The sequence below is a fragment of the Amblyomma mixtum genome, chromosome 1 (assembly GCF_055824585.1).
Source record: "Amblyomma mixtum isolate Tamu chromosome 1, ASM5582458v1, whole genome shotgun sequence".
Classification (NCBI taxonomy): domain Eukaryota; kingdom Metazoa; phylum Arthropoda; class Arachnida; order Ixodida; family Ixodidae; genus Amblyomma; species Amblyomma mixtum.
Window position 1 is genome coordinate 12,167,165 of NC_143012.1, and position 18,399 is coordinate 12,185,563.

The 18,399-nt window shown below is 47.6% G+C and overlaps 3 protein-coding genes across 3 annotated transcripts in view; 1 reads left to right on the forward strand and 2 right to left on the reverse strand.

Annotated features, from left to right (window-relative positions):
• The window catches only part of brm (ATP-dependent helicase brm), a 32,359-nt gene extending 23,869 nt beyond the window's left edge, over nucleotides 1-8,490 (reverse strand). Inside the window, exons 1-6 of the mRNA XM_089542860.1 lie at nucleotides 8,333-8,490; nucleotides 7,702-7,874; nucleotides 4,630-4,915; nucleotides 4,010-4,207; nucleotides 2,752-3,054; nucleotides 1,579-1,961 (exon numbers count right to left, since the gene is read on the reverse strand). Coding sequence (XP_089398986.1) covers nucleotides 1,579-1,961; nucleotides 2,752-3,054; nucleotides 4,010-4,207; nucleotides 4,630-4,915; nucleotides 7,702-7,848 — 1,317 coding nt within the window. The 5' untranslated portion in view covers nucleotides 7,849-7,874; nucleotides 8,333-8,490. The remainder of the gene's footprint in view (nucleotides 1-1,578; nucleotides 1,962-2,751; nucleotides 3,055-4,009; nucleotides 4,208-4,629; nucleotides 4,916-7,701; nucleotides 7,875-8,332) is intronic.
• A 203-nt stretch (nucleotides 8,491-8,693) lies between these two features.
• On the forward strand, nucleotides 8,694-10,093 carry Ppcdc (phosphopantothenoylcysteine decarboxylase). The gene has a single exon (XM_089542852.1). The coding sequence runs from the start codon at nucleotides 8,819-8,821 to the stop codon at nucleotides 9,419-9,421; it is 603 nt and encodes a 200-aa protein (XP_089398978.1). The 5' UTR covers nucleotides 8,694-8,818; the 3' UTR covers nucleotides 9,422-10,093.
• On the reverse strand, nucleotides 9,800-18,154 carry sud1 (Prolyl 3-hydroxylase sud1). Its single transcript, XM_089542846.1, has 11 exons — nucleotides 17,825-18,154; nucleotides 17,606-17,754; nucleotides 17,476-17,522; nucleotides 17,258-17,358; nucleotides 17,016-17,175; nucleotides 14,338-14,515; nucleotides 13,573-13,686; nucleotides 12,459-12,538; nucleotides 11,297-11,616; nucleotides 10,399-10,457; nucleotides 9,800-9,980 (listed from the first exon to the last, which is right to left on the reverse strand). The coding sequence occupies exons 1-11, from the start codon at nucleotides 17,994-17,996 to the stop codon at nucleotides 9,828-9,830; spliced, it is 1,533 nt and encodes a 510-aa protein (XP_089398972.1). The 5' UTR covers nucleotides 17,997-18,154; the 3' UTR covers nucleotides 9,800-9,827.
• Between the last annotated feature and the right edge of the window lie 245 nt (nucleotides 18,155-18,399).

Here is an 18,399-nt window from a genome sequence, read left to right on the forward strand (position 1 = left end):
CCCAAGTGGCAGTACAGAGAACCACTAAGTGAGCAATAGGCCAACAAACAGGGCTTAACAGCCTAGCAGTGTCAATTCGGGCATAGTAATGCCTAATGCGGTCATCACAATGAAGTCGGCAGATCTGCAATTCTATTCGGCACTGCAAGCTATTAATAAAGAGAAGGAAATAAAGGTCTCGCCGGGAAAAAACAACTTCTAAGTAGTTAGCACTGCACATGTTCCAATACTCAGAATAAGAACCCCGAAAAGCCTTGAACCTTGAATGAGAGCCTTGAAGTGGAGTAAAGCACCAGCACTCACTTCACGAGCGAAATGGCCAAAGTTGAAAACAAAAACGGGTCAGTTCCTTTTCTGTTCAGCTGCGAATTCAAACAGGCAAATGTTTCTTTCCCCCGTTATCAGTGAACGAAAGCAGTGACCTTGGCTGCACACAAACATCTCTGCTAAGTAAGCATGTCAAAACCACACAAACAACACAGTGCTTGCTGTGCGACAAGAACAGCACGGAAGCACGCTTGCAGCAGGCAAATGAACAGCATGCAATGTACTCGTGCGTCCCTCCGTGTGTCGTGGCTGGCACCCCACCAGAGGACAGTGATAAGGAGCTGAGCAGCCTGACAAGGGCTTGGCTTATCTCACGCCTATCCTCACGTCTGACAGGACAGATAAGACCAGATCCCTTCCTCAAGCACTTAGGGCCAAACGAAGCAAGTTAAGCGCAAGACAAAACTCTCAAGGGCTTGAAAAAGCAAACCCCATTTCACTAAAGCAGCAAAATGAGGTTCTTTTACCCTTGTGTGTTTTTTTATACAGAGGTCCTTTTGTCTCTGCACAGGAGACAGGACAAGAATCTAGGTACAGAGGAGTGACCTCCAGTGCATGTAGCACACCCCTTCCTCTTTTAAGGAATTTTTGGTTTTTACCTCAGTTAAAAAAAAAAAAAGGTTGGTGCTTTTGAAACTAGTTTCAACAATCCAAACACGTCTGTTGCCATACCGAGCAATTCAGGATGCAGAACTCAATACTAGACTGATGGTGCAGTTGCAGGAAAGCACAGAAGTACAGGCAGTGTACATATGCCCATGTTCCCCTATGTACCACACCCTTCCACCTAACCTAACACCCTAACTCGGGTGGAGGAGGTCTCCCTGAGACGGCTGCAGGGGGTAGGAGTGGCTATTACCCTCGTGATTGGGCACCAATGGCGTAGTCACACTTTACAAACTCCTGACAAGTACCTACTCCCCCCCCTCCACCCACAGCAGATGGTGCCGCAGATGATAACACCGTGTTCCTACAGGTGCTAACCCTACTTTTCACCCCCAGTCGTGCCAGCCGGCGACAGCAGTGCCACTGAAACTTGCGTAAATCATAGTTCAGTGTTGGTCTATGCTGCAGTTCTGCAAGTCAACTACGTGACTAGTCATGCAAGTTGTGTGGTGTGTAGTGGCACATAAGCAACTGAGCTGCTTGACCATCAAAAGAACGGCGATGAAAAAAACACGTCGGCCAGGTGCCTCGACACGTCACAACGTTATCAAACAGGAGGCGATCTTCCACTGCCGCAACTCTCACCTGCATCATGGCCGGCATGGAGGATGGTGGCCCCGTTCCGGGGCTTCCGCGCGCACTCTGCGGCGGTGCCTGGCACCCGGGCCGTGGACCCTGCTGTGGGGGTACCCCGCCTCCAGGAGGGGCACCGGCCCCCTGAGGGGGTGGAGTAGGGGCTCCGCCCCCCTGGGATCCCATCATGGGGTGGGGCTGGCCGTGGGGTGGAGGCGGCACTCCCGGCACTGCACCCCCAGAGGCTGGTGCTGCCACTGGGCCGTACTGGGGGCCCATGGCCGCCCCACCTCCTCCTCCGCCCTGGCCACTGCTGGTGCCGTACTGCTGCGGAGGCCCCGCCCCCATGGGTGGAGCTGGCTGGGGGGACGGCCGCATGGAAGGTGATGGGGCTCCTGCAGCACACAATGCAGTGCAATCAGATGCGAGCAACTGTCTACGTGAATTGATGGTTTAAAGCAAATTCACTGATCTGGTTGCCGAACATTCGAAGGTCGGACAATAATTTAATCGGTTATTATTTATTTCGAATTCAAAATTTGGATAGCTGCGCACCTCTGTTAAGTCTGACTGTGTATATAGGGAGCAAACACTCAAGCCGCAGTGGCTGCCATTTCAGTGCATAAGGAGCACGGTCAAAGGCCGTCATATGTATAATCAGTTTATTGCCACCTCCTCCAGCCTGCATGGCTGCAGCTAGGGGCTGTACACTAAAATGGCACCCGTCACATCACAAGCGTTTTCCCTTTCCTCTCTCAACAGTTCACCTGTCAAACTGACAAATTTCTATCAAGAGTTTGCATTCCTAACTGCAATAGGTATTGTGCGTTTGTTGCCACTTATCTCAAAATCTGGTTCCTCAAATCTAAAAGAAAAAAAAAAGAAGGGGGGAAATCGGCAGGCAGTTTTCTGCTATTGCAGGTCATGCCGCCAGCCAATGAGCAAGTTTGCATTATCTAGTCACAATTCCACAAGAGCTGGCTGACGCGGAATGTTAGGCTAGTCTACAGCAACGAAATCAGCCAGCAAAAACTGCATGTCAAACCTGAGCAGCAATTCGGGCTTGAATACTAATTACCTAGCTGCTCCCTTTAAGTTTATAGCCATGCAATATGTCACTGAAATTTCGCTGCACAACTTGACATGCGCTACTGCCTATAGCGGAGAACCCAAGCCCCCTCTCACCAGGTGGCCTGTGCATGTATGGTGGGCCCGGCTGCGGAGAACCTTGAGGCGTGCTTTGTGACGGCGCGGTGCCTTGTGCCGCCAGGCCGATGTGATCTGGCACGGGTTGGTTGCGGGCAAGCAGCTTGTACGCCATGATCTGGGCCCGAAGTTGCGTCAGCTGTGGCGGAGACAGCGGCGACGGTTTCGAGCCGCTGCCCCCCGTGCCACCGCCGCCACCTCCGTCAGCAGCTGGAGGTGTGTTCGCCGCAGACCCGTTGGAAGGCGGTCCGCTGCTGCCAGGCCCTCCGCCGCTGCTGTAGCCTGGTGGTAAACAAGATGAGAGATGCCAGCAGCTTGAATCTTCCTCTCGACAATTAGAGACTAATCTCGGGAGAAAAAAACCTTTCATTTCTCATCACTTTTGTATTGGAAATATGCCATCACTTACTATATTATTAGAGAAAATGCAACCGCTTAAAGGAAGACCAAAGACAAGTTGAAGTTGGACTGTATTAATAGATCACTGCGTTAAAATAATAGAGAGGCAGCTTTCACTGCAAACGGACCGCAAAATGGGCCAGAAAAAAAGGTGAAAAAAAAAAAAAAATGAAATGCAGGTGTCGTCGCCACTGGCTGTCTTTGCAAGCGAATTGCAGTGACGTCAAGACAGTTTTCCATGTACGAATCTCTTAATACTAGGCAACACCGCCATTCAGAGTCCTTTTTGGTCTTGACGTCACAAGTTTGAATTGAGTGGTGAAAAAAAAAAAAAAAGGTTGCATTTCTAAATCTATTTTCCCTGCAATAAATTATTCTTTTGCTGCCGGACACACATCAACGTAGGACAGAGAAAGGCACAGAATCATTTTTACCAATAACAAAATCTAGACGAACTTGATCTCATCATTCCTTTAGCACAAAACACAATTAACAACTATCCAGACAGAATACACTGCAAACTTCCACATCTTCTTGTGCTGTTGCCTCTTTCTTTTTTCCCACTTATGTCTGTTTTACATTTTGTAACAAATGTTAGATTTGCTTTATTCTTACTTGACAGTAACTTCTAATAGTTTTGCATGAACCCTTTGCTTTTTGTTACAGCTGTGACGGACATTCAACTGCCTGTTCAGCTGAGAACTGACATTCTGACCCCACTGAACTCTTGCAGCTATGTTGCTGCTATATGGCAAAGCCTATTACCGTCGAGATGTTCAACAGCCACATACCAAGCACTAGTGGCATCACTGTGGTCACTAACACTTTTGTTGCCTACCTTGTGAAGCAGGGTCAGGAGGCTCCGACCCCACAGGTGGGTGATGCGGGTGTGGGCCCGGCTGATGAGGAGGGGCTGTGCCAGACGCTGTTCCCACCCCCTGCTGCGGAGGGTATGGCTGTTGCTGGTAGGGCCCAGCACCCCCTCCATAGCTGCCCGTCTGCTGGGGGCCCATGCTGTAACCATGTTGACCTGGCCCTGGGTGCAAGGACACAAGAGGCTGGTACCAACAACAAAGCACTAAACACTGACGTCCCAATGCTGCCCCCCAAAGCCTTGACTGGTCAAGATGAAAGGCTTCAGTCCTAGGTATTGTAGGTATTTAAACAGCTAATAGGTTTTTTCATACAGCCTTACGGGTAAAGGTTACATATTTTGGTTACCAAACTAAATTAACAAGCCTCATTCACATTTCCGCCACTCCGATGATGTGTCTTTTTTGTGGCTGGCCCATTTTTCTGCCTTTACGGCAATCCAATCAAGTTGTTGCCTTTCTCATCACTGCCTTTAAGAAAAAAAGGATGAGAGTTTGCTCGCTTCTGCAGGTTGCCGACGTCATATTAACATTTTAAATGACAAGTGTGAGCAGCAAAAAGCAATTAACTAGGGAAGAGCCTTGCCTGGACCCATGTGCTGTGGCGGAGGTCCCTGTGGTGGAGGAGGTCCGTAACCATGATGTGGCGGGGGCGGTCCCTCATGAGGAGGTGGTCCCCCCATAGGCCCCGCCCCCTGTGGGGGAACAGGGGGTGGGCCCATGATAGGGCTGGGAGCCCCCGACCCACTACCACTGCCTCCCGCACTGCCCCCAGGCGGCTTGCCCCCCCGGCTGCCACCCATGCCCAGCATCTGCGGGTAGCGGGGATCGTCCGGAGCCATGCCTTTCTCAGACTCCATGTTGTTTATGGCCTGCGAGGTTAGTGAACAGGGCAAAAAAAAGAACAGTCTTTACCCAAAGGGGGTAGCACAAAACACCATGGGGGTAAGCAAAAAAGGAAAGGAATTAACAAAACCCTGCCATGGAGGCTTACAACTAAAGGTCTCCAGCAAGGCTAAGGTCTCATTATGTTTACTGTATAGCTGATTAACAGAGCGACATGAAGCTGGTTCGCAAGCTTTTCCCAACCTTAGAGAGCCAACTTGCTCTCGTGGCTAGGACCCGAGCGGCTACGGAAGCCACAGGGGCCCCGGACTAGAGGCCCCTGACTGATTGGCTTCTGACCAATCCTTAAATGTCTATTTACATTTTACATTCCTACACAGGTACTCCATGGCTCAGGATCTGCTTTCATAGCCAAGATACATAGCAATTGAATGTTTTGCTGGTATTTCCAGACAAAAACATTCCTTTTTGAAAGTGTTAATGCTGGGTGACCAGTACTATGCGTGCCTGCCCTTGGCGTGACTTGCGTCACTAAAACAGTAAAAGAATGTCAGCTCAGCTTTGCTCGTAGCTTGCCAAGGAAACAGGTATGGTACGCTGAGAGTGCAGAAACCTATGGCCCCTGCCGTGGCACATACCCCATACCAACAGAGGCCACCTGTCCACCTCATTTATAGGAGGTATTCACTGAGGCCGCGCTACCAGACGGCGCGAGTGTCGTCGCGGCAAGCGCGCCATGTTTGCAGTCGTTTCAGGCCAGCTCGCACAGTGTCACGGTGCGCCGTGTGGTACCCGGCCTGAACTGTTAGTGATCCGTAACATATTTGTACGTTGTTGAATACGTCAGCGACCACTTATCTTTGTGGAGCGCATATTATGCATGAAGTTTGCAGCAGAATTCTTCTGCGCCGCGATATAACCGAGCTGCCTCAACTCGGCAGCAAAACTGGCTGGCTGCGCTGCACGCAAGAATGTACACGACTTGCAGCTTTTGATATCAGTTGATAACTGTCAGCTAGTCATGCAGGGCACATCGTGGATAAACAGCACGATTAATTACCGAAATTCCAAAACTGCCGCCGCAGAAATTGATAATTCAAGCGCCTGTAGTCCGCGAGCTGCTGACGTTTCTCAGACGGTCTTTCAGCAGAAAGGCAAAGCATCATAGCTGCCTTATTTACATTACAGAACGGTGAAACAAATACTTCCATGCGATCGCAGCACGAACGGCAGACACAGCGAGAATGTTTTGCAGTTTTGATTGTAGCTACATAGCGCTTCTTCGTATGCACAAGACGTCTACCGCTTTCGCAGCAACGCAGTGTGCAGCCATTCCGCTAGATTCAGTAGTAACACGTCACTTTCAGCAGATAGAGATGACAAGCTAAACTACAGATAAGTGAACAGACCCTTTGAATTACTCGCCTCTTCAAAAACGGCACTTCGGCTGTCGGCACCGCAGACGTCAGCACCCTCAGCACGGCTCTTGGACTCACCCGCTTGTCAAGTAATCGCACCCTCTCATAGGTTTATATCCTTTAATTCCTTGGCCTGCTAGCAAACTTAAGCTGTGCACAAGGTGGGCCTCGATACCGGTGAATTCAACGCGCGGCAGCCATCCTGTACATCTCACGGGCCGACCTTTCCACAAAGTGGAACCTTTTGAGCGTGGCCGCTCTTTTGTGCTTCGCGCAATTCACGGAACACCCTCTGAGTAACGCGGTGTTACGGGCCGGACAGTAATTACGCGAAATACTCTCACATTTCATACATCACCGGCTATTTGACGCTGCGGCTGGCTGCGGTGGCCGCGCGCGCAACCACCAACATGGCGAATGCCGCGCCGGCCGCTAGCGCCCCTTGCGGATGACGTCATGTGAATACCTCCTATTGCGTAACGTAATGAGTCTCCCAAACGTTTCAGAACCTAGACCTTCACCATAGACTTCAGCCATGTTTATGGTGTCTATTCAAAACGTCTAAAGTGCATTTTACCAAACTGTTCCATACCAATGACACATAAACAAGCCATGACCAATGTAATGCCATGTGCGGTACTCAATCAAGCATGCCTTAATTGTGCACCTAGGTTCTATGGTTTTTCAGGGACAAGAAGAAAGCCTAGAGAAAGTTGCAGCAGATTCCGTCACATTTCGAGGTGCAGGACTTCTTCAATAAGGTTGAAGCAAGTCAAATACTGCTGTGCCGATAACTGTTCTAGAACAGCATGCGTTGGCAAGCTATAGAATAGAGGTGACAGTAAGAGACTCTGTCACAAAGTGTTGCAGGCGTGACCGCCGTAGCTCACTCAAACTGGTGACTTACATCAACAAACTTCAACCTGCTGCTACCAGAACTTTTAGGCAGAACACAAGGAGTATCTGTGGGAAAGCCTGGGGTTTTCCAGTATATCATGAACTTATACGCAGTCACACTAAACTTCCTCCCTCTCTAACTAACTGATCACATCACGTAACACTATAAGCAGCAATGCGGGCACTTGACAACCCAGGTAACTTGAAGGAGGCCATTAGTAGAGCTCCAGGGAGCCAACGGTCGAGCACCGTAGTCAGCACAGTACTCCACGCAACACAACTGATCTTCGACACCGACAACATTGGTTTGCTCATTTGACACGTCTGACGCTTGTACCTTCGATCGATCGCACTAGCAAATCGGGCATGTTCGCGTGCACGACAAAAATGCCTGCCTGCCAAGCGAACCGAATCCGAAAACAGCCGCCATGACCGCCACCAGTGTGCGCGTCTGGGGATACGCTATGCACACACAGTCGTTGGGCCCAAAAACTCACCCGCTGCAGCATGTGGATGTTGTCGGACGGGTATCCTTGTTGCATGTGGCCGTCGCTCGGGTGTGGACCACCCGGCTGGCCGGGTGGCGGTCCACCTTGAGACTGTGGCCCCGGCGATGCGGACATCATTTCTTCGCCCGACGCCATAGGCGAAGCCGGAGCCGCCGCTCCACCTGACAACCGCAACAGTCGCGAGATGCGACCGTTTAGACAGCGAGCGACAAAATACGGCAGGAGCGAAACACTTTAGACAAGATTTCGAGCCGGAACACTGGTCAGAAACTACCTGCCTGATCTAGCAAAGCAGCTAGAAACCCAGTTACGACAACGCCTTTACCTTTCCCTTCACATTGTGTGCGGAAAGGTAAGGATAGCCTTCCGGGAGTCACTTCCAGCCAATACAAGGTTAACTATCCCCGCACGAAGACAACTAACTGCTAATTCCATTCATTAAGTTGATCGCTATCTCCGCTAAGAGCAAACAACGAGCGTCGGCTTTGATGCTTTGATACCCCCCTCTCCACTGGAGCCCCGCGATTCGGAACGCGACGATGAGCGAGTAGGGGGTAAAGTACGGAGTGTTCAAGAATCCGTGCACGAAACACACGCAACGGCCGAACTTTCCGATTACCTGATAAGCGGTGCGACGGCTATGGGGTGCACGTATTGACGGTTCAGCGGGGTGAAAGACAACACACCGCGTCACACAACCCACAAACGAAGCCGACAAATGGCGTACAACTCCTCTCGTCGCGCGTGGTGAGCCACCGAAACAAAAACCCAACAAAAACGAGGAAAGCCGGACGAGCCGGATCCAATCAGGTTCAGTGAAGTAGCAAGAACCACTGTGAGTAGCTAAAATAGCTTCAGCTCAAAGAGGAAGAAATCGTCGCCAAATTTATTACGCCAGCAAATTTTGCACACAAAGAAAATTCTGCGCACTAAATACGAAACTACCGACACTACACGCGCGCCGCGAGGAAAATTTCCAACAAAACCAAGAAAAAGAACAGCTGTTGTAGCAGGCGAGCATGGAGACGTGCGCGAGCACCACACAGGAAAAACGGGGATCGCACAAATCATTCAGACGTGAAAGAGAGAAGACGCCGGAGCGAACATGAGCGCCGAGGTTTCTACAAAGACGCTGAACATCCTGATCGGTTGCACGGGCAGTGTAGCCTCGGTTAAGATACCTGTGCTCGTGCAACAGCTGATGCAGCAGCGATTCCCGGGCTACGCCTCCGCGGACCTCAAGATAGTGGCGACAGAGAAGTCGCTGCATTTCTTCGACCGCTCCATGGTTCCGCATTCGGTGCCGCTGCTACGAGACGAGGACGAATGGAGCACCTGGCAGAAAATGTCCGATCCGGTGCTGCACATCGAGCTGCGGCGATGGGCCGACATCACGGTGATCGCCCCCCTGGACGCCAACACGATGGCCAAGATAGCGGGTGGCCTCTGCGATAACCTGCTCACGTGCGTGGTCAGAGCGTGGGATTTGCGCAAGCCGCTGCTTTTCTGCCCGGCCATGAATACCCACATGTGGTGCCACCCCATAACTGTCAAGCACGTCGTTGCTCTCAAAGATCTCGGTTACACCGAAGTGCCGTGCGTTGACAAGAAGCTCGCGTGCGGCGACAAGGGGTACGGTGGTATGGCCGAGGTCGCGACGATAGTGAGCTACGTTGTCGCAGCCGTCCAAGAGAACAAGGAGCAGTAATCGTGCGTTTTCTTTTCAAATCTCGAATATCTTAACTATACAGCGTGATAGAGTGCTGTTGTTGGCTGCATGTACTTTTAACTCTCCGTTTTACCCTTGATATAGAGGAGGGCACAGCACAACACTTCTGATTTTCGTGATCTTTCCAACACCTTTTGGGCGATTTTGGCCTTTCTGATTTTAAGCTCACGAACGTGTATTTGTGATAGCATATCCAATGTCGCAAACTGAACATTTGCTGTATCAAAGTGATACAGTCTTTCAGCGTTGTTTTTATTAATTCGATCTATGTAGCGTTTATGCTTTACAGCACATCAACTGTGACTTCCACAGCCTTTGAAGATCTGCCACACGTACCAGCCCCAAATCGATACCTCGTCAACAAACACTAGTTAACTTTATTGCATCATTCATAATAAACAAAGCTCATGTCGTGAAAGCACCCATCTTCCTTGGATAACTTCGTCACCTCGTGATTGACGTGTTTCACGAACTGGAAGAGTCCGTCGTCTTTGTAGACCAGGGCCAAAGAGTTACGGGCTGGAGAGAGTGTCAACACCTGTGGACATAAACACAGGGATAAGAGTGAATGACTGTTGAAACATGAACAGAAAAAAAAAAAGGCTGGATAAACAGCAGTGGTTAATAAAATTTTGTTATTAACTTTGTCCAGTCATTTTTGAGCAACAAATTAATGAAATGCCAGCTTATTAGTCCTGCTCTTCTATAAGCTACAAGGAATTCAGAAACTGGGTTTAAAAGCAGGCACTGTAAAGTTGCATGCTCTTCGGAAATATCCTGGCAATTCAACTCAGAAGCATCAAGTTGCCTGGATAGTTATAGTGGCTGCCGCAGCTGAGAGAACATCAAAAGTATCTGTGTACAGCACTTTACGTTTGCAAGGACCGGTAAAGTCAAAGGATCGCACTGCCTAGCGTACAATGTAAGCATATTACAGGCATCCTTCAGGATCTCACCTCTTCCTCTTCTCCTTTCACGATATAGACTGTAGAGCCACCATACTCTAGTTTCCAATCTGAAAAAAAAAAAAAAGAACTGAGCAAAACAGGAACAACAGAAAAACAAATGAGCAAATCAGAGTAGTTATCTGAGTGAAGATAACTACTTAATTTCAGTTACAACAAGGCTTGACTTGAGCGGAAGACCCGGTGGCATTAAGTGCAACTACAGCTGCCTTCACATGACAGTATAGTAAATGCAGCAAGTGAACATTTCATTTCATTTCATTTATTGATACTGTCAGCCTTTCTCAGGCTATTACAGGAGTGGAAAACCTAATAAATTCACATTCAAAACAAGGTACATTTCACAACTGCGATATCGACACAAAAAACAAAGGAAAAATCAAACAGTAGATAAGAATAACGCATGCAAGTGCTGAGGCAAAACTATTACATTGGTGTACTACGGTCCAGGTAAGATTTCGGGCATTCTAGAAAGGCGTCGAGGGAGTTAATATTTACAATGGACTCTGGCAGCATGTTCCATTCTTTAATAACACGAGGAAAAAAACTGTGCTTAAAACAATCGTTATAAGAACGCGGCACAGGAATATACATGGAATGGCGATGTCTTGATGTTTCATTAGGGTGTATTGTAAAATGTGGTGTGTTGATATTCAAGTGGCCATGGATTAAAAGGTAAAGAAACTTCAGCCTATCTACCTTAGTGCGGTATTCTAAACTTTTAAGGTTTGCTAATTTACATAATTCGGTCGGTGAATCAGTTCGGCGATATTTATTGAAAATAAAACGGGAAGCAAGTTTCTGAACTTTCTCAATTTTTAATTTGTTAGACGCAGTGTAAGGATCCCAAACAATTTTACCATATTCAATTACATATTCAATCACCAACCTTTGCAGTTAAGGTAGAGAACTGCATCGAGTCGGCACTCTTCCGCACTCCGATCATGGTCGTGGGCGAGCGTATACGTGTTGTGGCTCCACTTGCGGACAGCCTGGGTGCAGCACGCGGAACTGCCTGCCGCAGCCTTCTCCGCCGCGGCACCGGAGTTGTCTTCGTCGTCGTCCGAGCTGGAATCCGAGACGGTGGACAGCGGATGCAGCTTGAGACCCGTTAGGTTGGATAGGATGAGAAACATGGCCTCTGACCGGAACACCTTCAGGCACTCCTCCACCACGGGCGACAGTGGCGTTGGGTTCTCCAAAGTCCAGCTGCACAGATGTGGTGTGGTGTTGTATAAACACGTGCCCTCGGTTGGCGTCGTTCACTCAACAAATACGCTGCGGACAATTCCTTCCAGTTTTCATTAACCCCCCCGCTACTCGATTAAAATTCGCAACGTCGTTGGTTAAAAGGACTCTGATCACTGTTTTGAAGTGAGCGCTAGTGTAGCCTAGTCTCAGGAATCTGCACAAAAAAAAAAAATGTTTCTTGATGTTACTGCAGTTTGCTTGTACAAATGCCTGGGGGCAGGGAGGACAAACTGTTGGATTGTGTCAATACAGAGCCATATTCTAAGGAGAGAGAGCCTATTTTCACTGAAAACACAGCTTATTAGGCTAGAAAACACCAAAAAATTGAATATGGGTACTTCGCAGCTAGCCATTTTCACAAGCAAACTGCAACAATGTCGGGATAGTTTGACATGTGGATCTTTGAGGCCAGGCTACACCGCCATTCACTTTCAAACAGGAATCATGGAGTCCTTTTAATTGCAGACATCATGAGTCTGAAATTGAGCATTGGGAAAGAAACTGTCCGATTCTTAAACACAACTTTCTCAGCTCTTAAGCAAACATCAACACAGCCATGAAGAGCCACATAATTGATTTTTGCTGAGAACAAAAGTTGGATGCAGTTGACTTCAGTGCCCTCGTACATGGAAGCTTTGTGACAATGACGCAAGAAGAAGGTGAAAAACAGAGGGCACCCTCTTGAGTGGTTGTCCTTTATAATAAAACTTGAAGATTCAGCAAGAAATGTGCTTCAGGATAGCACCAACTTTGGGCCAGTTGGTACACGCAGTGGGGCAAACACCTGTATACACACTCACCGGTGATTACGTGGGCCTCGCTGACTCCACAACACATCAGGATCCGAAAGCGCCGCCTCCAGGTCTCTGCACTTGTCCTCCTGTTGATGTAACAACAAATTCGTCAAGCATAATTGTGCGCCAAATCACAAAAGCCTCCGCCTTTCAACGAAAGAAGATTGCTGATCTGCCTGCTGAAGTTTTCTCCACTACTGGGAGATCCAAGCAAGAGGCAAAATCATGCACTGCAGTATTTCTATTTCGTTGATGGTTAAAAAGGCCTGGACTACCCCACTGCAAATCACGAGAAATGACATTGGGACTATGGAGCATAGTCAAGCTATGCCACCCTCCCAAAAATTTTTTTGAACATATAACGTAAGTTGCTGAAATTAAACGCACAATAAATTTTTAACAGCCTTTGCCACTTCCCTCAACTGGAATTCCCTCTTCTGTTTTCCCATGACCTGCACTTCCAGGAACACTGCTTACTGCGGCCATACGGCTTGCACCACTACTCACAGCACCCCCACTTTCACCATTGTTTCGGGCGAGCAATAGTGTGGGTTAGTGTTGGGCGCTACCCCAAGTTCCCATCCTTTCCTACAATGGCTGCAGCACTTCCATATTTACTCAAATGTAATGTGTTTTCTTTTCTTTTATTGGCATAAAAGTTAAGAGAGACCCCTTGTGTTATGACTGACTCGCACTAATTACCGAATGGCTGGGCCATTTTTTGCCTGTTGCACATCGGCAAAGGTGACCCTCAAATTACAATTGTGGCCATGCTAAAAGCATGTAAATAGGGTATGTCATAACGGTGTGATAGAGGAGATATAGGAGAGGCAGGTGACTTTACTTCAGCATTCTTTGAGTGCTATTGCTTCAATATGTCTACATATGGAATGTTCATGCAGCGCAGTTTACTTACTGACCATAGTAGCTTGCCAAACTCAAAAGTTGTGTTTTGAAAGCAAGCAACCACACCAACATGGACGACGATGAAAGAACATGGAGATGTGAGACGAGTGAGTTTAGCCTTAAAAAAGGCATCCACAAAAGCACAGTACGATTGTGCACGAGTGTCTTTGCCTGCCACAGGATCACATTTTCAGTGCCAATCTGTAGTATTTACCTGAAGGAAGCCCTGAAGCTGAATTTCCGAGTTGTCTTTGAACTGCCTCCGTATCTCCTCAGCAATAGAGTCTGCCAGGTAGATGGGGTTGATCCACGACCTGAACACATCCTCCTGCAAAGCAGTAACCATTCTATTGACGATATGTGGTTGCTAATTTGTCTTCTCGATTTTGCTTTTTCGCAGCAGCAGCTGTTACAGTGTGAATTGTAAACAACACTCTCTGACTCTGTTTTATTAGCTTTCACTCTTTCCAACCCACAGAACATCATCGTGGTGGCTCGGTGGTTGGGGCACTCATCTAGCGGGCCAGAATACCCAGATTTGAACCTGGCCGCGGCGGCCTCGTTTTCATGCAGGTAAAATGCAAAATGCACCCACATGCTGTGTGACGTCAGTGTACATTAGAGATCTCCAGGTGGTCGAAATTATTCCGCAACCCTCCACTGTGGCACCTCTTTCTCTCTTCTTTCACTCCCTCCTTCACCCCTTCACTCAAGGCCTGGTTGAGGTGCCCAGAGAGAAGCGACAGTTACTGCATCATTTCCTTTCCTCGAAACCAATTTCTCATAATCAAGCTAATGAAGAAAGCTAACCTTGGTGGTCACTGTCGTCAAGAGAGATGTTTTCTAGCGATAACTTGACAGGATAAAAGTAGGACCAGGAAATATGCTCTTCGCCTCGTTGCTAATTGTATCACGTTTAAAAACGAGTGACAAAGGTGCACATCTGTTGTGCAGTAAAATCCAAAAGATGAGTGCGCACCTCAACATGGCATGACTTTAGCCTCTCGCTGGGTGGCTCAATGTATGGTGCTGGCCGGGCAACAGGTGGTCCGTGGAACCAGCCGCCAACGGAGATCCTCACTTTATCCTCGCTCAGCACTTCGGCCACCTGGTGGAACGAGACTGGGCTGACCTCGAAGAAGGCTAGGCTGTTGAACCTACATCAGATGGTGCAGCCAAAATGGAAAAGAGACAAAGACACCAGCTGGCATTGAAAAGCTATGAAACTGCAGCTAAGTTGGTACAGTGAATTTTCAATTCGAACTTCAGTTATTCAAACACGTGGACCTAGCAAGATCAAGTGCATTAAATTAAAGAGGCTCCTCTTTAACTTACGATGGAAACTGCAAAGCTACACAATCACCACTGCAAGCACTAGTTTACGTCTCCTTGCTCCATCCATCATTTTTTTTCTACTCCACTACAATCAGTCTTGACCATTTTTCCTACCAAGTTTGACACTCCATAGCTTCACCTACAAATGTTGAGGGCAGAAAAAACACATTTTGAAAGCACTGCCCGACTTTTTAAGCATTATTTTTGGTGGTTAGGAGCTATCAAAGGGCCATGTAAATGTTAGTGGCTGTCAAAAATTTTCCACTACACCAAAAGCCTAGAAAACATGGACACTGTACTGGACTACCAGATGTACTATAAACTGCCTCATGAGATTATAAGAACACTGATGGTAAAAAAAAGAAGTGAGGCACACCATGCAAATGGTGCTTTTGATTTCCTTAGCATCACTTTCATAAGAAATTTGTTTTGTAAGCTACAATAAGAAATGTAAAAAAATTTGTCTGATCAAGAACAAAAACTATAGAACTGGTCTTCACACAGTATGTGCCACTACAGGCCCACAGGGCCACGTAAATGTCAGTAACTCTCAAAAGTTTTTAACTTTTGACTATCAGCAAAGCCTAGGAAATATGGACACTGTGCTGGACTGCCAGATATATGCCACTGTAAAAGCTGAAGCATATCACTGAGCGACTGCTCCCCTGATAATACACATTAACGAGGTCTAACATATTTTACTAACGAGCAACACCTGAATGAGTAATTGGTTTGAGCCAACCACCACGAAAGACATCCATGCTTGCTCTCCTTTGATAATGCACGTTAAAGAGGACTAACATATTTTACTAATGAGCAACACATGAATGAAGAACTAGGTTTCAGCCATCATCCACGAAAAACATCCATGCTTGAGCCATAAAAGGACATGGCATGTCGATTGTGTTCAAAAGAAATAGTGAAGCTTGGTAGACATGGAGAAAGAAGCAACTAAGAGAGAGAAAGCCATTCTCTTTTTCGTGGTAAAAAAAGTCGCACTAAAAGAAGCCCATGAACAAGTGCAATAATGCTCTCATCTACCAAAATTGCACAGAATTATAATATGCCAAGTGCTGGCTCCACACCCCAAGGCAAGAATGACTCTAAACACTGCAAATGTTGGCAAACGCGTCCGTCCTGTAAACATTTTTACTGTTGACCAATTTTGTGTTGGCAAAACGAGTAGGTGATCTAAAAAGACAAACACTGAATGCCAACGCTGCCTACAGGTAAACACCCTATCCTCCCTGAGTGCACGCAGACAGAGACAGACAAAAGGGGCCATTACTGCGTAGGCAAGCGGCAACATGTGCATGAGCACTGATCTTCTGTGATAAAACACCCAAGGTAGGGTTACTCTTTTTAGCTCGAAGCACCATTCTGTGATCACAGGGAAGGACCTGGTGCTCACATGTAGTTTCCACTCTTTTAGTTCTTGCTTCATGAAGAAGGTGAAGTTGTGGTTACCATGACCTCCAAAAATCATGTAGAAAAGTTGCCTCATCACAGCAAAGACCTTGATACAAGCGAATACAGCTGGGTAGAAAACTAGATAGCAGTGACTGCTCTGTTTGGACATGTACGGTCAAAGGTTTTATGAAAAGGAACAAGGCACCACGTGGCAGATAGCCTCGAGCCCTACCTGCAGCGACGCGTGGATGCCACTCTCAGAAACAAAGTGGTAAGATGTGGGCCAGACAGCAAAACCCTTTACACCATGTTGCAAAAAGTGGCAGCTGCGCGTTGCCGCAAGTAGAATTTGAGGCTATCTCCCACACGCTCCTGTGTTCCCTTTCATAAAGTTTTTGACTGTACATGAAAACCAGCTTGTAATGACAAGAGGTGTGACTCTTTATGTTGAGACAATTCTTTTTTTTTTTTTTTTTCACAGTTGGTTCACATTATCACGGCTTCATACTGACTTGTGCCAAGTTGCACAGCCATCCGTGCACTAGTCCAGAGCACCCAAACGGCGTGCTCTGTTGTGCATTTATGACAATCGTTGCTGCCCAGCAGGCCCAATAGACCTTTTTTACAGACATGAGGAGCTAAACACGGTCTATGGTAATGTGCATGCACGATAAGGCCAGGTTTCTAGCCCCAGGCCATTCGTAAATGACACAGGTGTATCCCTCGGTGTACTGTTCGAGCGCTGTATAGAGGTGTATGGATGAATGTACACAATCCATAAGGCACAAAGATATGGTAGAGCAGGAAGTTGGGCCAGTTTGTTAATATGCATGGTAGAAAACAGCACACAAAGTTGATGAGCAGATGAGAAACACTATTTTCTACAAAGATATGGCAGTACAATGCACAAACCTTGGGTATATACTACGAACGATGTCTCTTGGTTGCCCATTGCTGTCGACGTCAAACAGGTCCAACGAACCTCCATCGGTAGACGACCAACTGGGCGTAAGGTAGAGAATAAACGCTATCCGCCGACCTTCCAGCTCATCATCATGACACAGGAGCACATCTGCACGTTTAAAAAGACATATGGGCTGTGAGACAGCAGACACCAAGTCATCAATCATTTGCTTGCAGTGCAGTGCACTTACCAGTGTATGAGTACTTAGAACAGGTTAAGCTGATTGTGCCATCCAGCGGTATCCCAGTGACATCGCGAAGCCACGGTGCAAGCTTTCCCTCCAGGCACTTTCTGAAAACAACAACAAAAAGTTTTCAACGCAAATAACCATTCAGTTAAGTGCACTGGGCACATGGAGTAAAAGCGCGCGAATCTCGCAAAAGGACCATGAGGAAAAACGGTGTTTACCTGAAAGCATGTATGTATGGCGTGTCGAAATTTTGCAGGGCGTCCGACTAGAAACCGAAACCAAAGCGATCAGTCGGCAAATTCACGTGTGCTACAAGCGCGCACAGATATTGCTGTATAAAGGGATCACCTGGTGAAACTTGTAGAGGTCATTGTTCTTGTCATGAAACTCGATGTCGAAAAGCTCACTTTTCAAGCTGTCCACGCAGTCAGCGTCCGCGAGGAGGTTGTGCAAGATGCAAACGTTGAAAGGCTCCGTGATCAACTCAGCCGCAATACCTACCAGTTGAAAAAAAGCAGCCCCTCATTATAACACCAAAATAATTTGTACAACCTGATATTCGCTCACCAAAGTTGCCGGCCTTTTTCTCCGCAAACGCAGCTTTGAGGCCATTTTTCGTTTCATCCGAAAATAGCTTGTGATTGAGTTGCAATACCACGGAACCCTTTCTGCGCTTAGACGCGGACGACGTGTCAGGAGAACTGGCATCACCCTTGACGGCACGCTTCCCAGGCGTCATGATCGCACCGGTAACACGGTAAACAATTTTCTCAACACTCCCTCTCAATTAACGCAAACATTTATCGTCACCGTTGTGCGCTCCAGGTCCACGTGAGTGGAGTCACGCATGCCGGAGAGATCGACACGAGTCGTTTGACGGATGGACGGCAACGTAAAATTCGCGTTATTTGAACGGACAGAGCTAGTGGTCAGCACACATGCGTTTGTGTGCATGTACTACTGCATGGTTATAGCCACGCAGCGTGCTGCTCTCTTTGCTGCTCATGAGCCGCGTTTCAAACAGCTAGCGGGCTTTTTTGAAGCTTGAACAAAACCAGACATAAGCCATTCGTACCAATCATGGTACCAATGATCCATACAGATCGGCATTAAAAACTGAAACTGAAACCAATCATTTTTTT